The sequence below is a fragment of the Sturnira hondurensis genome, unplaced genomic scaffold, assembly GCF_014824575.4.
Source record: "Sturnira hondurensis isolate 20B ecotype Veracruz unplaced genomic scaffold, ASM1482457v3 Scaffold0023817, whole genome shotgun sequence".
NCBI lineage: Eukaryota > Metazoa > Chordata > Mammalia > Chiroptera > Phyllostomidae > Sturnira > Sturnira hondurensis.
Genome location: NW_028096448.1, coordinates 8,701,255 through 8,716,742, shown reverse-complemented (window position 1 = coordinate 8,716,742; position 15,488 = coordinate 8,701,255). Strand labels below are relative to the sequence as shown.

Sequence of the window (15,488 nt, the reverse complement as noted above, 5' to 3'; positions counted from 1 at the left end):
GCCCTTCGTTGGGGGCTTGCTTATTTTCCATCCATAGGAGCAAGGAAATAAAGAGTGTTTTCATTTCATGCCTTTGAGTAGTGGATTTTTATTGGGCAATGTTGTGGGCTGAATTGTATTTCTCCCAGATTCATGTGCTGAAGTCCTAATCCTCAGTACCTCAGAGTATAACTATTTGGAGATAGTCTCTTTAAAGAGGTAATCCAGTTAAAATGAGACCATTAGAGTGGGCCCTAATCCGGTATGACTGGTGTCTGTATAGAAAGAGGAAATTTGAACATAGTCGTGTGCGATGGGGAGACCACCGGAAGACACAGGGAGAAGACGGCCATCTGCAAGCCAAGGAGAGGGGCCTCAAAAGAAACCAACCCCACTGGCACCTTGAGTTCAGGCGGGCAGCCTCTAGAACTGTGAGACAATAAACTTCTGTTGTTTAAGCCCCCGGGCTGTGTTGCCTTATTATGGCAACCTGAGCAAATTCGTATGGGCAGCTACTAAATTCTCCTTGAAGGTAGCATTTCTGGGGAGAATGTTAGGGGGTTGAGGGGAAGCATCACAATGTAATGAGTGAGAACTCAGGCCAGGTTTTAAACCCCAGCTGACTAGATTTATGAAGTCAGTCACTGTACTTGCCTGTTTTTTAAAAAAAATTAATTAAATTTGTTGGGGGTACCTTTGGTTAATAAAATTATATAGGTTTTAAGTGTACAATTCCATGCTATATCATCTGTATATTGCATTGTGTGTTTACCACTCGAGGTCAGATCTCCTTCTGTCACTGGTTATTTGACCCCCTTTGGCCTTTGCTCCCCTCGCCCTGCTTGTCTCTGGTAATCACATCCTGTCCTATGTGAGTTTTTGTTTGTCTTACATGTTCATTTTGTGGTTTCTCTATGTATCAGTTTTGTGTTCATTTTCCTCATATGTAAAGGGATAGTAAGTTGTTTCATTAAGTTGTAAGGCTTAAATTGAATCTCTCATGGGATTGTGTCACTGCATGACCCATGGTGAACACTCAGTAAATGCAGTTATTGTTGGGATGTGAAATATCAGTTAGGAGTTTGGTTATAAATTACACACACTGATTATCGATCTTAAATAATATTTGCTTGTCTACCAGCTTGGAAAAAAATGGGCTCATTGCAGACTTAAAGCTTTTCTTGCTGACATTCCTAAGAGTTTGGAATGAAAGTGTAACAAGGATCTCTTTGAGAATACACAGTAGCTAAAGAGTCTGGTACAAACACCTTTTGTTTCATGGTACAGAAAGGAGTAGCATTTTTTGTACTCTTCCCCGGCCGCATTCATTTGTAGGGGGCGATGCAAAAGAGCACTGTTGGCGGGGGAGGAATGGCTTGCCTTTAAACAAGGAATTGTTTAATGAGATGGGTTTTGTTTTGGTGCATATAAGGCCGTGTTGCGGAGGAAAGCATTCCAGGCCTGGACCGTCGCCTGCACCTCTGTGGCGAGCCATTGGTAAATCGCCGTAGTAGAGGAAATCATTCTGGGCTATTAATATTTGCTCTTTGTTAAAAATAGACTGCTTGTATTTCTTCATTAGGAGGAAGGTAATGCTTTTTGCTCCTGGCAAAGTTCATTGTTTCGTTGGAAGAATAGGAAGGCCATAGAACAGAAATCCCCGAATAATGCCTTTCTGCAGTACGTGAGGGCAGAAAGACTAAAAGACTTACGTCAGAGAACTGCAGCACCGTGCGACTGTACTTTGGTGACATAGGAAGCCAAGCCCTTGGGCATGGGAGTTTTTTGTTTTGTTTTTATGGAATAGACTAGGCCTTTATTTTTAAGATTTTATTTTTTAATTACAGTTGAATTCAATATTATTTTATATTAGTTTCAGGTGTATGGTATGGTGGTTAGACAATGAATTTCAGCGGTAATTACATAATTACATAAATTACATAATTTACAGAGTGACCCCCCAATATTTCAAGTACCCACCTGGCACCCCACACAGTTATTACAGTATTATTGACTGTATTCCCTGGGCTATACTTTACATCCCCATGGCTGTTTAGAAACTACCAATTTGTACTTCTTTATCCTTGGACACATGTTTCATTTCCTTGTAGTTACTTTAAAATTTTGCAAGAGCTGTGGAAATTGAGCTCTGGCTGAGTCTGAGTTACATCCGTCTTGCCCGTTTTTAAGAGTCTGATCAGAATAGCTGTGTGCTCTGCTGGGTCCTTCGCATAAGGCCCTTGAACTGTGAGCGTATGCTGTTGGGGTCACAGGTGAAAGCCCAGCTTTCTTTGATGCTTTGGAGGGAGCAGATCAGTAGAAAAGACGAGACTTCACACATGTTTCTTTCACATGTGAAGGATTTATCTAAGAGCATCAGTCACAGTATATGTTTTCATTCTCTGTTTTTTTATCATATTTATTTTTATTTTTTCCCATAATTAATTTTAATTTTTATTGAATTCTTGTTCAAGTACAGTTTTGTCTTATATTCCCAGCCCTGCCCACCCCCCAGTGCTCCCCACCTCCCTCCCATCTCCGCCCCCCACCTTAGTTTTTGTCCATGTATCCTTTATACTTGTTCATGGGAGTCCATCCCCTTTTCTCCTATGATTCTCTCCCCTCTGGACCCTGTCAGCCTGTTCCGTATTTGAGTGTCATTGGTCATATTTTGCTTGTTTGTTTTGTTGTTTAGATTCCTGTTAACAGTGATATCATATGGTATCTTTGGCCATTCATGCTGTTACTGTCGACATTGTGCTGCTTTTTCTTTCTGATGAAACTTTTTACAGGTTGGCTTCTTCCGTGTGTGCCTAACTCCTTCCTAAACTTTATGTAGGTGCTAATAAGTGCAGCTGTGAGGACAGAGGAAGCAGAATTAAATACGGATTTTGAAGAGTTTCTTAGAGTACTTTGATTGTGTGTGTGTGTGTGTGTGTGTGTATGGAAAATTCCACATGGAATTTACAATGACAGATTGTAAAAAAATTACAAAAAATTTGCCTAGATTTCCATCATCCTGAGATCAAAGATCTCAGGCTAAGATCAAAGTTTTACTTTTGATCTATGAAGACAAGTTTTTAGAATTGAAAAGAAAAATATGTCTTTCCTACATTTCCAGAGACTGCTTTAACTTTCAGATTTACCTGCGCTTTAGAGGAAGTCTCTGAAACTCCACTTAGGAGCTGGAAAACTCAGAGATTGGCTCTTTGTCCCGACTGCATTGCCCCTCTCTGGGGAAGAAGGACACATGGGAAAGTCCGGCAGCGGTCTGAAGGTGGGCCGGGAAGGGGGTCAGTGTGAGGGTGGCCGGCAGGAGACAGGAAGCCAGTTCTCAACAGCTCTACCCTCGTCACTGCATATGGAGATTATTCTGTGCACAACTTGTATATCAATTTAGTAGATATAGAATTATATTCATAGCAAGTGCTAATTAATGGCAGGCACGGATCAAGTGGCCTTAATATATTAACTTCTTTAGTTCTCATAACAACACTATGGGGTAGTACTACTGTTATTGCCTCCAACACGCACACCAGGAGCCAAGCCACAGTGAGCTTCTGCAGTTCTTCACCGTGAGTGGTGGGGCGGGGTCTCGCAGCTGCCGGTCTGGCTCTGTCCACTCTGCGGGTAACTACGGGTCTGTTGCTGGTCATGGGATGGGAAGGTCCTAGTACTTTGTTTGATAATTAAAGGTAGGTCTTAACCACACCTAAAACAAAAGCAAACCANTTTGTCCCGACTGCATTGCCCCTCTCTGGGGAAGAAGGACACATGGGAAAGTCAGGCAGCGGTCTGAAGGTGGGCCGGGAAGGGGGTCAGTGTGAGGGTGGCCGGCAGGAGACAGGAAGCCAGTTCTCAACAGCTCTACCCTCGTCACTGCATATGGAGATTATTCTGTGCACAACTTGTATATCAATTTAGTAGATATAGAATTATATTAATAGCAAGTGCTAATCAATGGCAGGCACGGATCAAGTGGCCTTAATATATTAACTTCTTTAGTTCTCATAACAACACTATGAGGTAGTACTACTGTTATTGCCTCCAACACGCACACCAGGAGCCAAGCCACACTGAGCTTCTGCAGTTCTTCACCGTGAGTGGTGGGGCGGGGTCTCGCAGCTGCCGTCTGGCTCTGTCCACTCTGCGGGTAACTACGGGTCTGTTGCTGGTCATGGGATGGGAAGGTCCTAATACTTTGTTTGATAATTAAAGGCAGGTCTTAACCGCACCTAAAACAAAAGCAAACCAAGAGGACAGCTAGATCAGGAGTGGAACCATAGAAATGAAGATCACATGGAGGGTTAGCAACAGGGGGGTTGGAGGAGGAGAAGGGGGGAGAAGGCACAGAAAATAGCATAGATGGTAGGTAGAAAATAGATAGGGGGAGGGCATGAATAGTGGGGGAAATATAGAATCTAAAGAACTTGAGACGTGGTTATAAATTAAGAGGGGGAGAATGGTGGGGGAGGAAGTGTGAGGGTGGAGGGGAATGAAGGAGGGGGAATAGAACAACTATAATGGTATAATCAATAAAATATATAAAAAAATAAAAAAAATTAAAGGTCTTTTCTCTTGTCATTGTTATAATTTGATTCTCTTCTTATGGAAGTTTGATCATTTCATAAAAGGTGGTTTTATTTCTATTTAGGAAGAAATGGTCTCTTTATTGTTTGGTGTGTTTCTGTGCTCATATGTTATCTCCCTCAGGTGTTTCTGTGATGTGGGTAAAGAGGTTAATATCCGTATCATCTCAGGCCAGCGATTTGCTGTCTTCCTAGAGTTGTATAACTTTAAAAACCTGTTTATTATGGGAGCATTCAAACATACACAGAAGTGAACTTTCATGTGCCCAGCACTTACCTTCAGCAGTTTTCAACTTGTGTCCAGCTTGGTTCATCCATGCCAGGACTTCTTAACCTCAGCACTCCTGACACTTCGGGCTGGAAAGTGCTTTGCTGTGGGAGGCTCTCCTGTGCCTTTCACAGTGTTTATCAGTGTCCTTGGCCTCTACCATTGGATGCCAGTAGCCTCCCCTGCCTCTTTCTGGTTCTGGCAACCAAAAATGTCCCCTGCGAGACCAGCCATCCCCAGTTGAGAACCACTGGTTTACGCTCATTCTCTCCATCCTTCACCATTATTTGGAAGCAAACCTCATACATCAAACCAAACCCATTTCGGGTTGTATTTCTAAAAGATAACGCCTCCAACTTTGCCGGCCCTTAGAGAGAGGAAGGGAGCGAAGATGCAGCTCTGTTCCTGTGTGAGTTGTTGCTGTGGCAGCTGGCCGCCCACGGCTACAGAGACAGTCGTGGTTTCTGTTAGCGGCTAGAGTTCACGTGGGCTAGCAAACACAAAGAAGTTGGTGTCACTGTACAGCCTGCACTTAAAACATTTTTTTGGTAAAATATACACAGGTTAAAGTGGAAAGTTTTACACCGTTTTAAGCATATGGTTCAGAGGCATCAAGTACATCCACAGTGTTGTGCAGTCGTCGCCACCATCCACCTCCAGGACTCTTCACCTGTACAGCTGAAACTCTGCACCTGTTAAATCATGACCCTGTCCCCCCACCCATTCTACTGGAGGCCACCATTCTCCTCTCAGTCTCTGTAAATTTCACTACTTTAGGTGCCTCATGTAAGTGGAATTCCACACTGTTTGTCCTTTTGTGACTGGCTTGTTTCCCTTAGCAAAGTGCCTTCACGGTTCCTCCATGTTGTAGCACGTGCCAGGATTCTGCTCATTGTAAGGCTGAATAATATTCTACTGTGTGTATTTACCACATTTTGGTTATCCGTTCATCTGTCAATGGGCATCTGGGGTGCCTCCCTCTTTTGGCTGTTGTGAACAGTGCTGCTAAGAACATGGGTGTACAAATACGTAAGATCCTGTTTTTGATTTATGTGGGTATATACCCGGAAGTGGGATTGCTAGATCATAGGCAATTATATTTTTCATTTTTTAAAAAAAACTGCCATACTGTTTTCCAAAGTGGCTGTACCATTTTACATTCCCACCAACAGGAATGATAGAACCCTTCTGTTAGGGTGCAGTGGTGCTATGGCCTGTTTCTACTTTGGCCTTGGAACAGTTCACTGTGGCACATTGAGCTAGCCACCCATACCTCGCTCCGGGGTAGAGGGTGGTGCAGAGGGTTGTGTCTGTGCGTAGGGGGAAGCTTTTAATCCATAACAAAATCTTGGGTTTGGGCATTTGCCATGAACAGTTAAAGGAAAGGATTTGAGTTGGGTATAGAATCATAGACCCTCTGAGCTGGAAGAGACATTAGAGACCAGTTCTCACAAAGATACACTTTTCATGCAAAAAAAAAAAAAAAAAAAGAAAGAAAAAGAAAAGAAAAGAAAAAAGAAAAGAGAGAAGAAGAAAGGATGGAATTGAACTGAAACCCAGAGCATGCAAGTCTTCTCTCCTTGCCTTAAGGTAGTGACCGTGTCTTGCTCACTGCCCTCAGCCCCCAGCATCTGGTATATAGAGTCAAACAGTAGATGTTTGCAGAATTAATCAGTGAATCACCGAGGAATGCCCAGCTGACATCTTAATGTCAGAACTAGGGCATTCAGTTGGCTACACATTACATTATGATGACTAAAAAATGGCAGATTGCTTCACTGACCCAGTGACTCTTCCTTTCCCTCTTCCGTCTCTGGGGTTATGAGATTAGGTGTAGTCTTCCCATGGTAAGGCTGTCTCTTCCTCGGAGGTAGGTCTAAAGGGGTCTTACAGAAGGCAGACGCAGCTTGGGGGACTCTCAGGATGCCGAAGCAGTCTGAGCTGGCTGAGTGATGGCCTTCAGGCTTTGCTCACTCCTGAATTTGTTTCATCTCATCCCACCCCCAAAGCTTTCACAGTGCAATCCCCCCTGTCCTTTATTTGTGATTTTCCTCATTCTGGGAAAGCCCACTTCCTTGTGGGTGCCTCTGTAGGTCTGTCTTCAAACTTCTGAACTAGGAGGTCTCCATCTTGGCTACGTAGTAGAATCAGCTGAACGTGTTGAAGAGTCCCAATGTCAGGCCTGTTGAGTCAGAAATATTGTGGGTAGGACCCAGGCAGCAGTATTTTTTGTGTCTTTAACTCCCCCTCAATTTTTATCTGTTTCAACAGTATTTCTTATTGTCCTCCTGAGTCTTATCCCTCCTTATACTTAGAATCTAAAGGACATACAGTGTAGCAAGTTCACACAATGTTATTGTCATATTAATTTATAATCACTTGTGTTCTTTCTCCAGTTAGAGCACATGGTCCTGATGGCAGGGACACGCTTTCTTTCTCTTCTATTCCAGTGCTTCTCAAACTTGAGTGTACATTGCAGTTACTTGGGGGAGTGCTGTTAAAACAGATAGTTGCACCTGTCCTTGGGATGTCTAATTTAGTTGGTCTTAGGTGGGTCCTGGAAATTTGCATTTCTACCAGACATGTTTCCAGGTGGATGCTCCTGCTGGTGGTCCAGGGACTATCATCCTCTTGAGAATCACCACTCTATAATCAGGTTTAGGGATGGTCAGTAATTACCGGCCACCCAAGAGGGCTGGAGCCAATTTTCCCTTGGTACTTTCCTTGGTAACTGTATTCTGCCTGACTGCAGGCTGGACCTGGGGTGAGAGCATGAAAGAATATCTGATTGATGACCTGCAGAAGGCCGTTACTTTGCCTTGCCATTTGCCAATTCCTTTACATTTTGAAACTGCTAAGATGGTTATTTTTCTATTTTTTTGTGTGTGTTCATGGTTGTGCCTTTAGGCTATATAAAAAGACATGACTAATATTATGCAGGATAGGATCATAGCTCAACTCCTCTGTGCCTTTCAGGGTATAAAGTGGGGGTGGGCAGTAGGGGAAATAGGTTTTGGGGAAGACTGATGAAGCGCGAGCTCCAAATGGAGGGGAAACACAGCACAACCCATTTTTTAAAAAAGAACAAAAAATTCTTGGAAAGTATTATTTTCTATGAATTAGAAGGGGTGCAAAGTATTCTTGTTTTTTTTGGGGGGAAACCAAAATGACCTCAGGGGAGGTGGTATCTGCCACCTCTGGTGCTGCCTCGGAGCCCAGCCCTTGTGAATTTTACAGCTGTAGCTTTCTATAGCATGGAAAACTGCCCAGGCTGAGGCCGAGGGTCTATTCAGATATTCTCAATCTCTTTTCAATTAAGTGGCCCCTAAAAGCAAATTGATACTGAAGTTTTCATTCGGAATACTCTGAAAAGATTAAACAGCTTTTCCAGATTTCATTGACTGTGATATCACTTAATGTATTTTGATTTTGTGTTAAGTCAGCTGGTCTTTTTATAGGTGTCAGGGAATTATTTTATATTTTCTTTTAGGGGAAATTTTTTTTAAAGATTTTTTAAAATTTATTTATCTTTAGAGGGGAAGGGAAGGAGAGAGGGAGAGAAATATCAATGTGTGGTTGCTTCTCGTGCGCCCTCTGCTGGGAACTTGCCTGCAACCCAGGCATGTGCCCTGACTGGGAATCGAACTGCAATCATCTGCTTCGCAGGCCCGCATTCAATCCACTGAGCTATACCAGCCAGGGCTGAAATATTTTTGAGAGATAGATCACTGGGTTTTTCTAAGGAAGTCTGGTCCTACTTGGCACAATTGGACAGCATTGACATTGAAAGTATGATACAGGGCTGTTGCTTTTTTGATCTTTAGTACCCCACCTTGACTTTGAACACTGCTCTTGCTTGTTGGCTATTAATTTAAAATGAGAAAAATTAGAGTCATAGGACAGGTGATGATTACTTTGAAGAAGTATTTGATTTCTTAGGGACCAGATGAAGGAAGCCTCTTTTATCTGATTCATTTGCATCTCTAAATGAACATATTCTTTATTTTAGGATGGTGCTGGTGGTGGTGGGAAGAGACCCAGCAAACTGACCTCACAGTCACCTAAATGATTTACATTTATGTTAACTAACATTTTGTGGGTGGGAAGGCAACCTTGGCCAGTCTTGGAGAATTGAAAAAGAAACCACAGGAGATATTTCAGGTTTGGTTCTGGACCACTGTAAGAACACGAGTATGGCAATAAAGTGAGGCATGATTTTTTGCTGGTGGAGGGTCTTACCTTCAGTTTGCAAAAAATGAGGCCCTGTGAAGCTCAATAAAACGAGGTCTGCCGTTTTGGGCTGCTCACTTCTTGAAGCAGGCAAGGCGGGCACAGTTCTCCGCTCCTCCCCCAGGTGAACACTCTACTGCGGAAAGGTCCTGGTCTGAGACGCACCTTGATGTGGGAATCTGAAAAATGTCGAGAACATTCTCATACAGGCCAAACAGTAAAGGTTTGTTTCTCTCTCCCTTTTCCCTTACAGGTGAATTTTGTGGCATGCCAGCTCGTGGCCTTATGTGCTGCTTTCTGGTTTCGCATCTACTTAAGTCCTGGTAAAACCAGTCCCTTGGCCCGGCACACGGTTGCCACCATTTTTGGCATCTATTTTGTCATCTTTTGTTTTGGCTGGTGAGTAGGAGCCTCCTAAATTCTAACAGTTATCATCTGGGTGTTTTGTGGCAGTATTCTTAGCATTTCCTAGGTTCTAAGGAAAGAAATATATATGTACTGAAAATAATGGGGATGTTGAAGAAATTTACAGTTACTGTAAGAACCTGGAATCAATAAATTTGACTACCCGTTTAAAGTCAATTTGGTGAATATTTCTTGAAGTTGCACTGTTTTGGTTTCCTGGATCATATAAATGGATCTTTAAAAAGATTTTATTTATTTATCTTTAGAGGGGAAGAGAAAGAGAGAGGGAGAGAAACATCAATGTATGGTTGTCCCTCGTGCGTCCCCTGTTCGACCTGGCCTGCAACCCATGCATGTGCCCTGACTGGGAATCGAACCACGGTCCCTTAGTTCACAGGCCCGTGCTCAATCCACTGAGCTACACCAGCCAGGGCAGAATGGATTGTTGTAAGGTTTCATTTTCCTGACAAGGAAGCATCCCTAAATGTTGTGGACACAGGGTTTGTTCTTGTGTCACTGCTGGAGGCGTTGGTGTGTGTCCCACACGTGGAGTGAAGCAGTAGTTTCAGTGCTGCTCTCCAGGCACTGGAGTCATTCTTGAACAAAGCAGGCATGCGGGTTAGACCTTTCTCTGCTAGGTAAGTGGGTTAGGACCTTGGGAGTGGCGCTCCTTGAGGAAGAAGCTTTAAAAACTCGTATTTCTAGAAGTACAGCTTAAGGAAATCTGTGGATTTGTTCAGGGCACCAGAATGCTGCTCTTATTCTTTCAAATAAAATTTGAGCAAGATTGATGGATATTTTGAGTCAGTCACCAAGACAGGTAAAAGTCATGGTATCTGGGACAGCTTAGTGGTCCTGGTACTTTAAAATTGAAAAAAAAGAAAAAAAGTCCTGAAGAAGGAAAGAACTCTCTTCTGGGCTCAGTTGTGTCCCTGAAGAAGCATAAGCACCTGTGTGTGATTCCTAACTTTACTGGTGCTGCAGCTGGCAGACTGTGCCATGGCTTCCTCGTATCATTTCAAGCTTAAGTTTTTAATTCTACAGAACAAAAATGCTTGATTTATTTCCTTTTACATAAACATGAGTTAACTAATCACTTGCTTTTTGGTGGGGTGGAGGTGGAGTATCAGTATGGGTACTCAATAAGTATGTTAGTATGAAACACATTCACTGTTTTTCCTCCCCCTCACATGTCTTACAGGTACTCTGCACATCTGTTTGTGCTGGTGTTGATGTGCTATGGAATCATGGTCACTGCAAGTGTATCCAGTGTTCACAGGTGAGACCATGGGAATGAATAGTGCAAGGGGCGGTTATTCATGACCTCTAAAATGTGTTTCCAGGGGGAGGAGTACCCTTTCCATATGCCACACGTGGCAAACCCTAGGTTCTCTGGGATATCAGGAGAGGCAAGGAGCTGTAAATGTTGGGAGTCTGTAAAGAAAGCTTTGCAAAAAAGGTGGGGTGCAATTTGGGTCTCAGGTGAAAGACACTGAATTAGGCAGCTAATTCAGAATTAAATTATCAGAATTAGGCAGCTCTATTTCTGTTAGTTCTAGACTGTAAATAACCCAAATGGTCCCCACCAGGCAGTACCACTTAGCAACAAAAAGGAATGAGTGATTGACCCACACAATGACATGGATGAATCTCAAATAAATATGCTGAGTGAAGGAAGCCACACAAATTGTGTTCTTCAAAAGGCAAACTAATCTATAGTGACAGAAATCAGATCAGAAGTTCCCAGGGGCGGAATGGTGCGGGGGTTGTGACCGGGATCCCAAAGAGACAGGAAGACACTTGGGGGTGATGGACATGTATGTCTTATCTGGAATTTGGCTGTGATTTTCTTTGTGCATATGTAACCGTCAGAACTTTGTCTACTTTAACTGTATGTACTGAAACTGTTACAGAAAGAAGAAACATTTTTATTGTGATATTTTGATTTCAAAGTACAGAAGTAATTTCATTCCACCTTGAGGCTACGTGCTTAGACCATCAGTTAAGGTAGCTGGGGCGTCTCTTCTGCATTGGCTCTGTCTCCAGGGTCTTTCTGAAACTGCAGCCCTAGTTCTGCCGGTCGGTGACTCTGGAATGTGAACTCTGTGAAAACACAGACCTTTCTCTCTCACTCACTGTTGTACCCTTGGAGCCTGGAACAAAGCCTGGCACAAGTAGAGCCTCAATAAATATTTATGGAATGAATGACTAAGACTTTTCTGACAGTGTCTGAAAAAGCAGATGCCTCGTTTGGACTTCGGAAAGCTCTTTGGTTAGTAAGATTATTAGCACAATGGTTTTCCTTCTTAAAGTCATCAAAATTTAACCTTTCAGTGCATGGTCTTGTAATGACTTCAGATAAATTTCTGATTTTCAAGGGAAAATATTTTTTCATGCTTTAAATTTATAGTTATTCAAATTAGTATCCAAATGAACTCTGAAAATTTGAATCCTAATCATCTCTCTTCTCAGTGCCCTCCTAGAGGGAGAGCATGTCATTTGTTTGGAGGGGAAATAGGAAACCCATATTTCTAATTTGGAAAGAATGGGTTTTGGACATGCTTTGTATTATGACAAAATGCTTTTTTTAAAAAAGTAGGGTGAAAATAGCTGGCTTTTTCCAAACTGGATTTTGGAAACAGTGAAATGATTAATAAAAACTGTTGTTCCATCTCTACAGGACATTTCCTTACAAACTGTAATTTGTCAGCTCTGCCCACACTTGTGAGATGCTGATGGGGTGTGGTCCATTCTTCAGAGGGAAAAGAACTTACGTGCACACTGATCCTGTGCCAGGCCCCCTCAGGGGCTCTGTGTGAGTCTCCAGCCAGGAATGGGCGACTCAGCCTTGGCAGAGTGGAGCTTTACAGAGGCGGCAATATTGTGGTAGCAGAGGGCTGTGTCATAAGACCAAAAAGAAAGGATGCCAGAAAAAGATTTTCTCTCTTTCTTTGCTTGTGTGGCTGCCAGTACTGCTGAAGCAGGGAGTGGTTCAGTTCTCAGAGGATAGAGTTGTTTCCTATTGATGCGGGAAAGAGCAGGAGACCGCAGTCAGGAAACCCTGCTCTTTCTGGCTGTGTGAGTTCAGGCGGGTGACACAGCCTCTCTGCGCCTCAGATTTCCTTCCTATCAAATGTGGAGTTCGTGGTAGTTCGCACTGAAGTTCTCTTCAAGACCAGGATTTCATGATTTTTTGTGAATTGTCCTCTTCTCTTTACTGAGCCAGTTTTAACAGTTCTGTCATATGGCTGGGACGCAGAGGGGGAGGTTCGTGTTTGTGCTGCCACGTGGAATGAATCCATTTCTGGACTGACCGTTGTTATTCAGGATTTGTCTGGAGAATCCCTGGGGTATCACCTGTTTCCTTCCCAGACCGCCATGTTGGGCAGAAGTCCTGGGCGTTCATGTACCACATAGGAACCAAGGGGAGCAGGATGTAGTTGGTGTCTCCCAGGACAGAGGCCAGTTGCAGAGTACCTGCTTTGTGCCGCATGCCAGGCCAAGATCTTTTAGATGTATTAGGTTTCATTATTTTTAATATGTAAACTCTTATTTAGTGTATCATTTATTTTTATTTCTTTTCTTTTTGTTTTCGTCGTTGTTTGATTACAGTTGTCCCCATTTTTTCCCCTGCCCCACTCACCCCTGTCTCCCACACTCAATCCTCCCCCTCACCCCGTTGTCTTCACACATGGGTCCTTTATACATGTTCCCTGATACCCTTCCCCTTCTTTCCCCCATTGTCCCCTCCCCCCCTAATTACTGCCAGTTTGTTTTTTATTTTAATGTCTCTGGTTCTATTTTACTTGCTTGTTTATAGGTTTCACTTATAGGTGAGACCATAGGTAGTCGGCTTTCAGTGCCTGGCTCATTTCACTTAGCATAATGCTCTCCAGTTCCAAAAGACCTAAAAAGATGGAAAGCGAAGGGTTGGAAACAAATTTTCAGCAAATGAACAGGAAAAAGGAAAGCTGGGATAGCAATATTTTGATCAGACAAAATAGACTTCAAATCAGGGGCCATAAACTGAGACCCAGAAGGTCACTACATAATACTCAATGGAGGAATCCATCAAGAAGACATAACCATTGCAAACATATATACACCCAATGCAGGAGCCCCCACATACATAAAGAAAATCTTGGAGGACTTCAAGAAAGATATTGACAGCAACACATTTATAGTAGGGGATTTTAACACCTCATTGTCAACAATGGACAGATCTTCCAAACAAAGAACCAACAAGGATATTGTGGCTTTGACAGATGCCCTAGGTGAAATGGACTTCACTGATAGACAGAACCTTTCATCCCAAAGAAGCAAATAACATTCTTTTCAAATGCACATGGAACATTTTAAGAGCTAGATCACATGATAGGACACAAAACAAGCCTCAACAAATTCAAGAAAATTGAAATCATATCAAGTATTATTTAGTGTATCATTTAATATATTATTATATTTAATATTTATCATTATTGCAAATGTGTTCTTTCTAGGACAACACAATGGGACATAGAGTTTTCCCCCTGAGATGGGGAAATGAGACTCGGAGAGGTAAATGGGTGTACACTTTGATGAGTTTTCACAGTGAATATACTCGCACACTCACAGCCAGGTTGGAAAGGGGATGTCACTGTGACACTGGCCCAGTCGTTACCACAGCCCTCCTTACTAAAATAACTGCTGTCCTGACATTTCACACCACAGATTAGTTTTGCCAGGGTTGGGATTTGAACCCATGTTCATGTGTTTCCAGAGTACATGCTCTCTCTACCATTTCTGGACTCCTTAGAATTTTCAGGTTTGTCCAGGGCTTGAATGCATTGCCCTATTTATTGGGGCACAGTACTTGGCACCGTCCTTGATAGGTGGCTCTTATTATGACACTTGCACAGAACTTGCTTTTCGTTCTGAGGGGAAAGAGGAAGCAGCAGGCATGGCCGCATTTGAAAGGGCCCTGGAAGAACCTGGCTTTTGAATATGCTCTGTTGCTTCTGCCTTGACCCTCACAAACTGGCTGTGAAAGGGAACGTGTGCTGGAGGCCAACTGGCCTGACTCCTATTTCAGCTTCTGCATCAGCTCTGAAGGGAGTTTTGTTTTTTTCTTAGTTGTTTGCTTTGTTCACCACCTTCTGGTTTGGAAAGGGTTAAGGATGAACCCAGGGTAGGGGGGAATCTTTGATTGCAAATGATGGGAAAGAGAGTCAAAGTTTTATATAGTGTGTTAGCATGTGTAGAACTTCTTTGCATTCCTTATCTGGCTCCCCTTGCTACCAGATGGATTTTTATTATTCCTACTATTTACTCTTCCTTACACCGATCTAGCCTTCATGAGTTCTGTTGATGTGAATTTGTGTATTTCAAGATAATTTAACATCAGAATATACATGTTTAAAATTTACACCTTCTGAATGCATGTTTCTGATGGGTTCCTGAATCTTTAAAATGTTTAATGTATTCATTTTAGTTTATTTCAACTAACAGTCACTTAACCTCTCATGTGTTAGGTCAAAGGTTGGGATGTTCAAGGTCACAGTAAGTTGGGGAAATTAACAATTATAGTTTTCATATTATTATTATATATGCCTTATGTAGCACTAGAAAAATACAGGCAATGGAGCAATGACTTGTGCTGGGAGTGGGGACGGCATGAATGGATGGAGCAAGACCAAGCCAGGTGGCATTGGAGCTGAGACTTGACTTATAGAGAGACAGTCCCCAGATAGATGCTAGGATGGAGAAAGGAGTTGCAGGCAGAGGAAGGAGCTTGCAGAAAGATATCTGACCTGAAAATGCAGGATGTAGTTGTGGGGTGAGAGCAATCTGGTGTGGTTGGAACACATGGTGGATGCGGAGAGTGGCCGGAGACGAGAGCAAAAAGGCCAGGTAGTGCTATGTGTGGGAAGCACCTTGCATGCTGAGTTCAGGAGTTTTCATGTGACTAGACAGTGAGACCCTTTGGAGACTTTTAAGACAAGTAACTGTCAGTTAACTGTTCTTTCAACACACAGTAG

At 42.8% G+C, this 15,488-nt stretch overlaps 1 protein-coding gene across 1 annotated transcript in view; it reads left to right on the top strand.

Annotated features, from left to right (window-relative positions):
• MBOAT1 (membrane bound glycerophospholipid O-acyltransferase 1) overlaps nucleotides 1-15,488 on the top strand; it is a 104,201-nt gene that overhangs the window by 40,233 nt on the left and 48,480 nt on the right. The window contains exons 2-3 of the mRNA XM_037037904.1: nucleotides 9,320-9,465; nucleotides 10,673-10,750. Coding sequence (XP_036893799.1) covers nucleotides 9,320-9,465; nucleotides 10,673-10,750 — 224 coding nt within the window. The remainder of the gene's footprint in view (nucleotides 1-9,319; nucleotides 9,466-10,672; nucleotides 10,751-15,488) is intronic.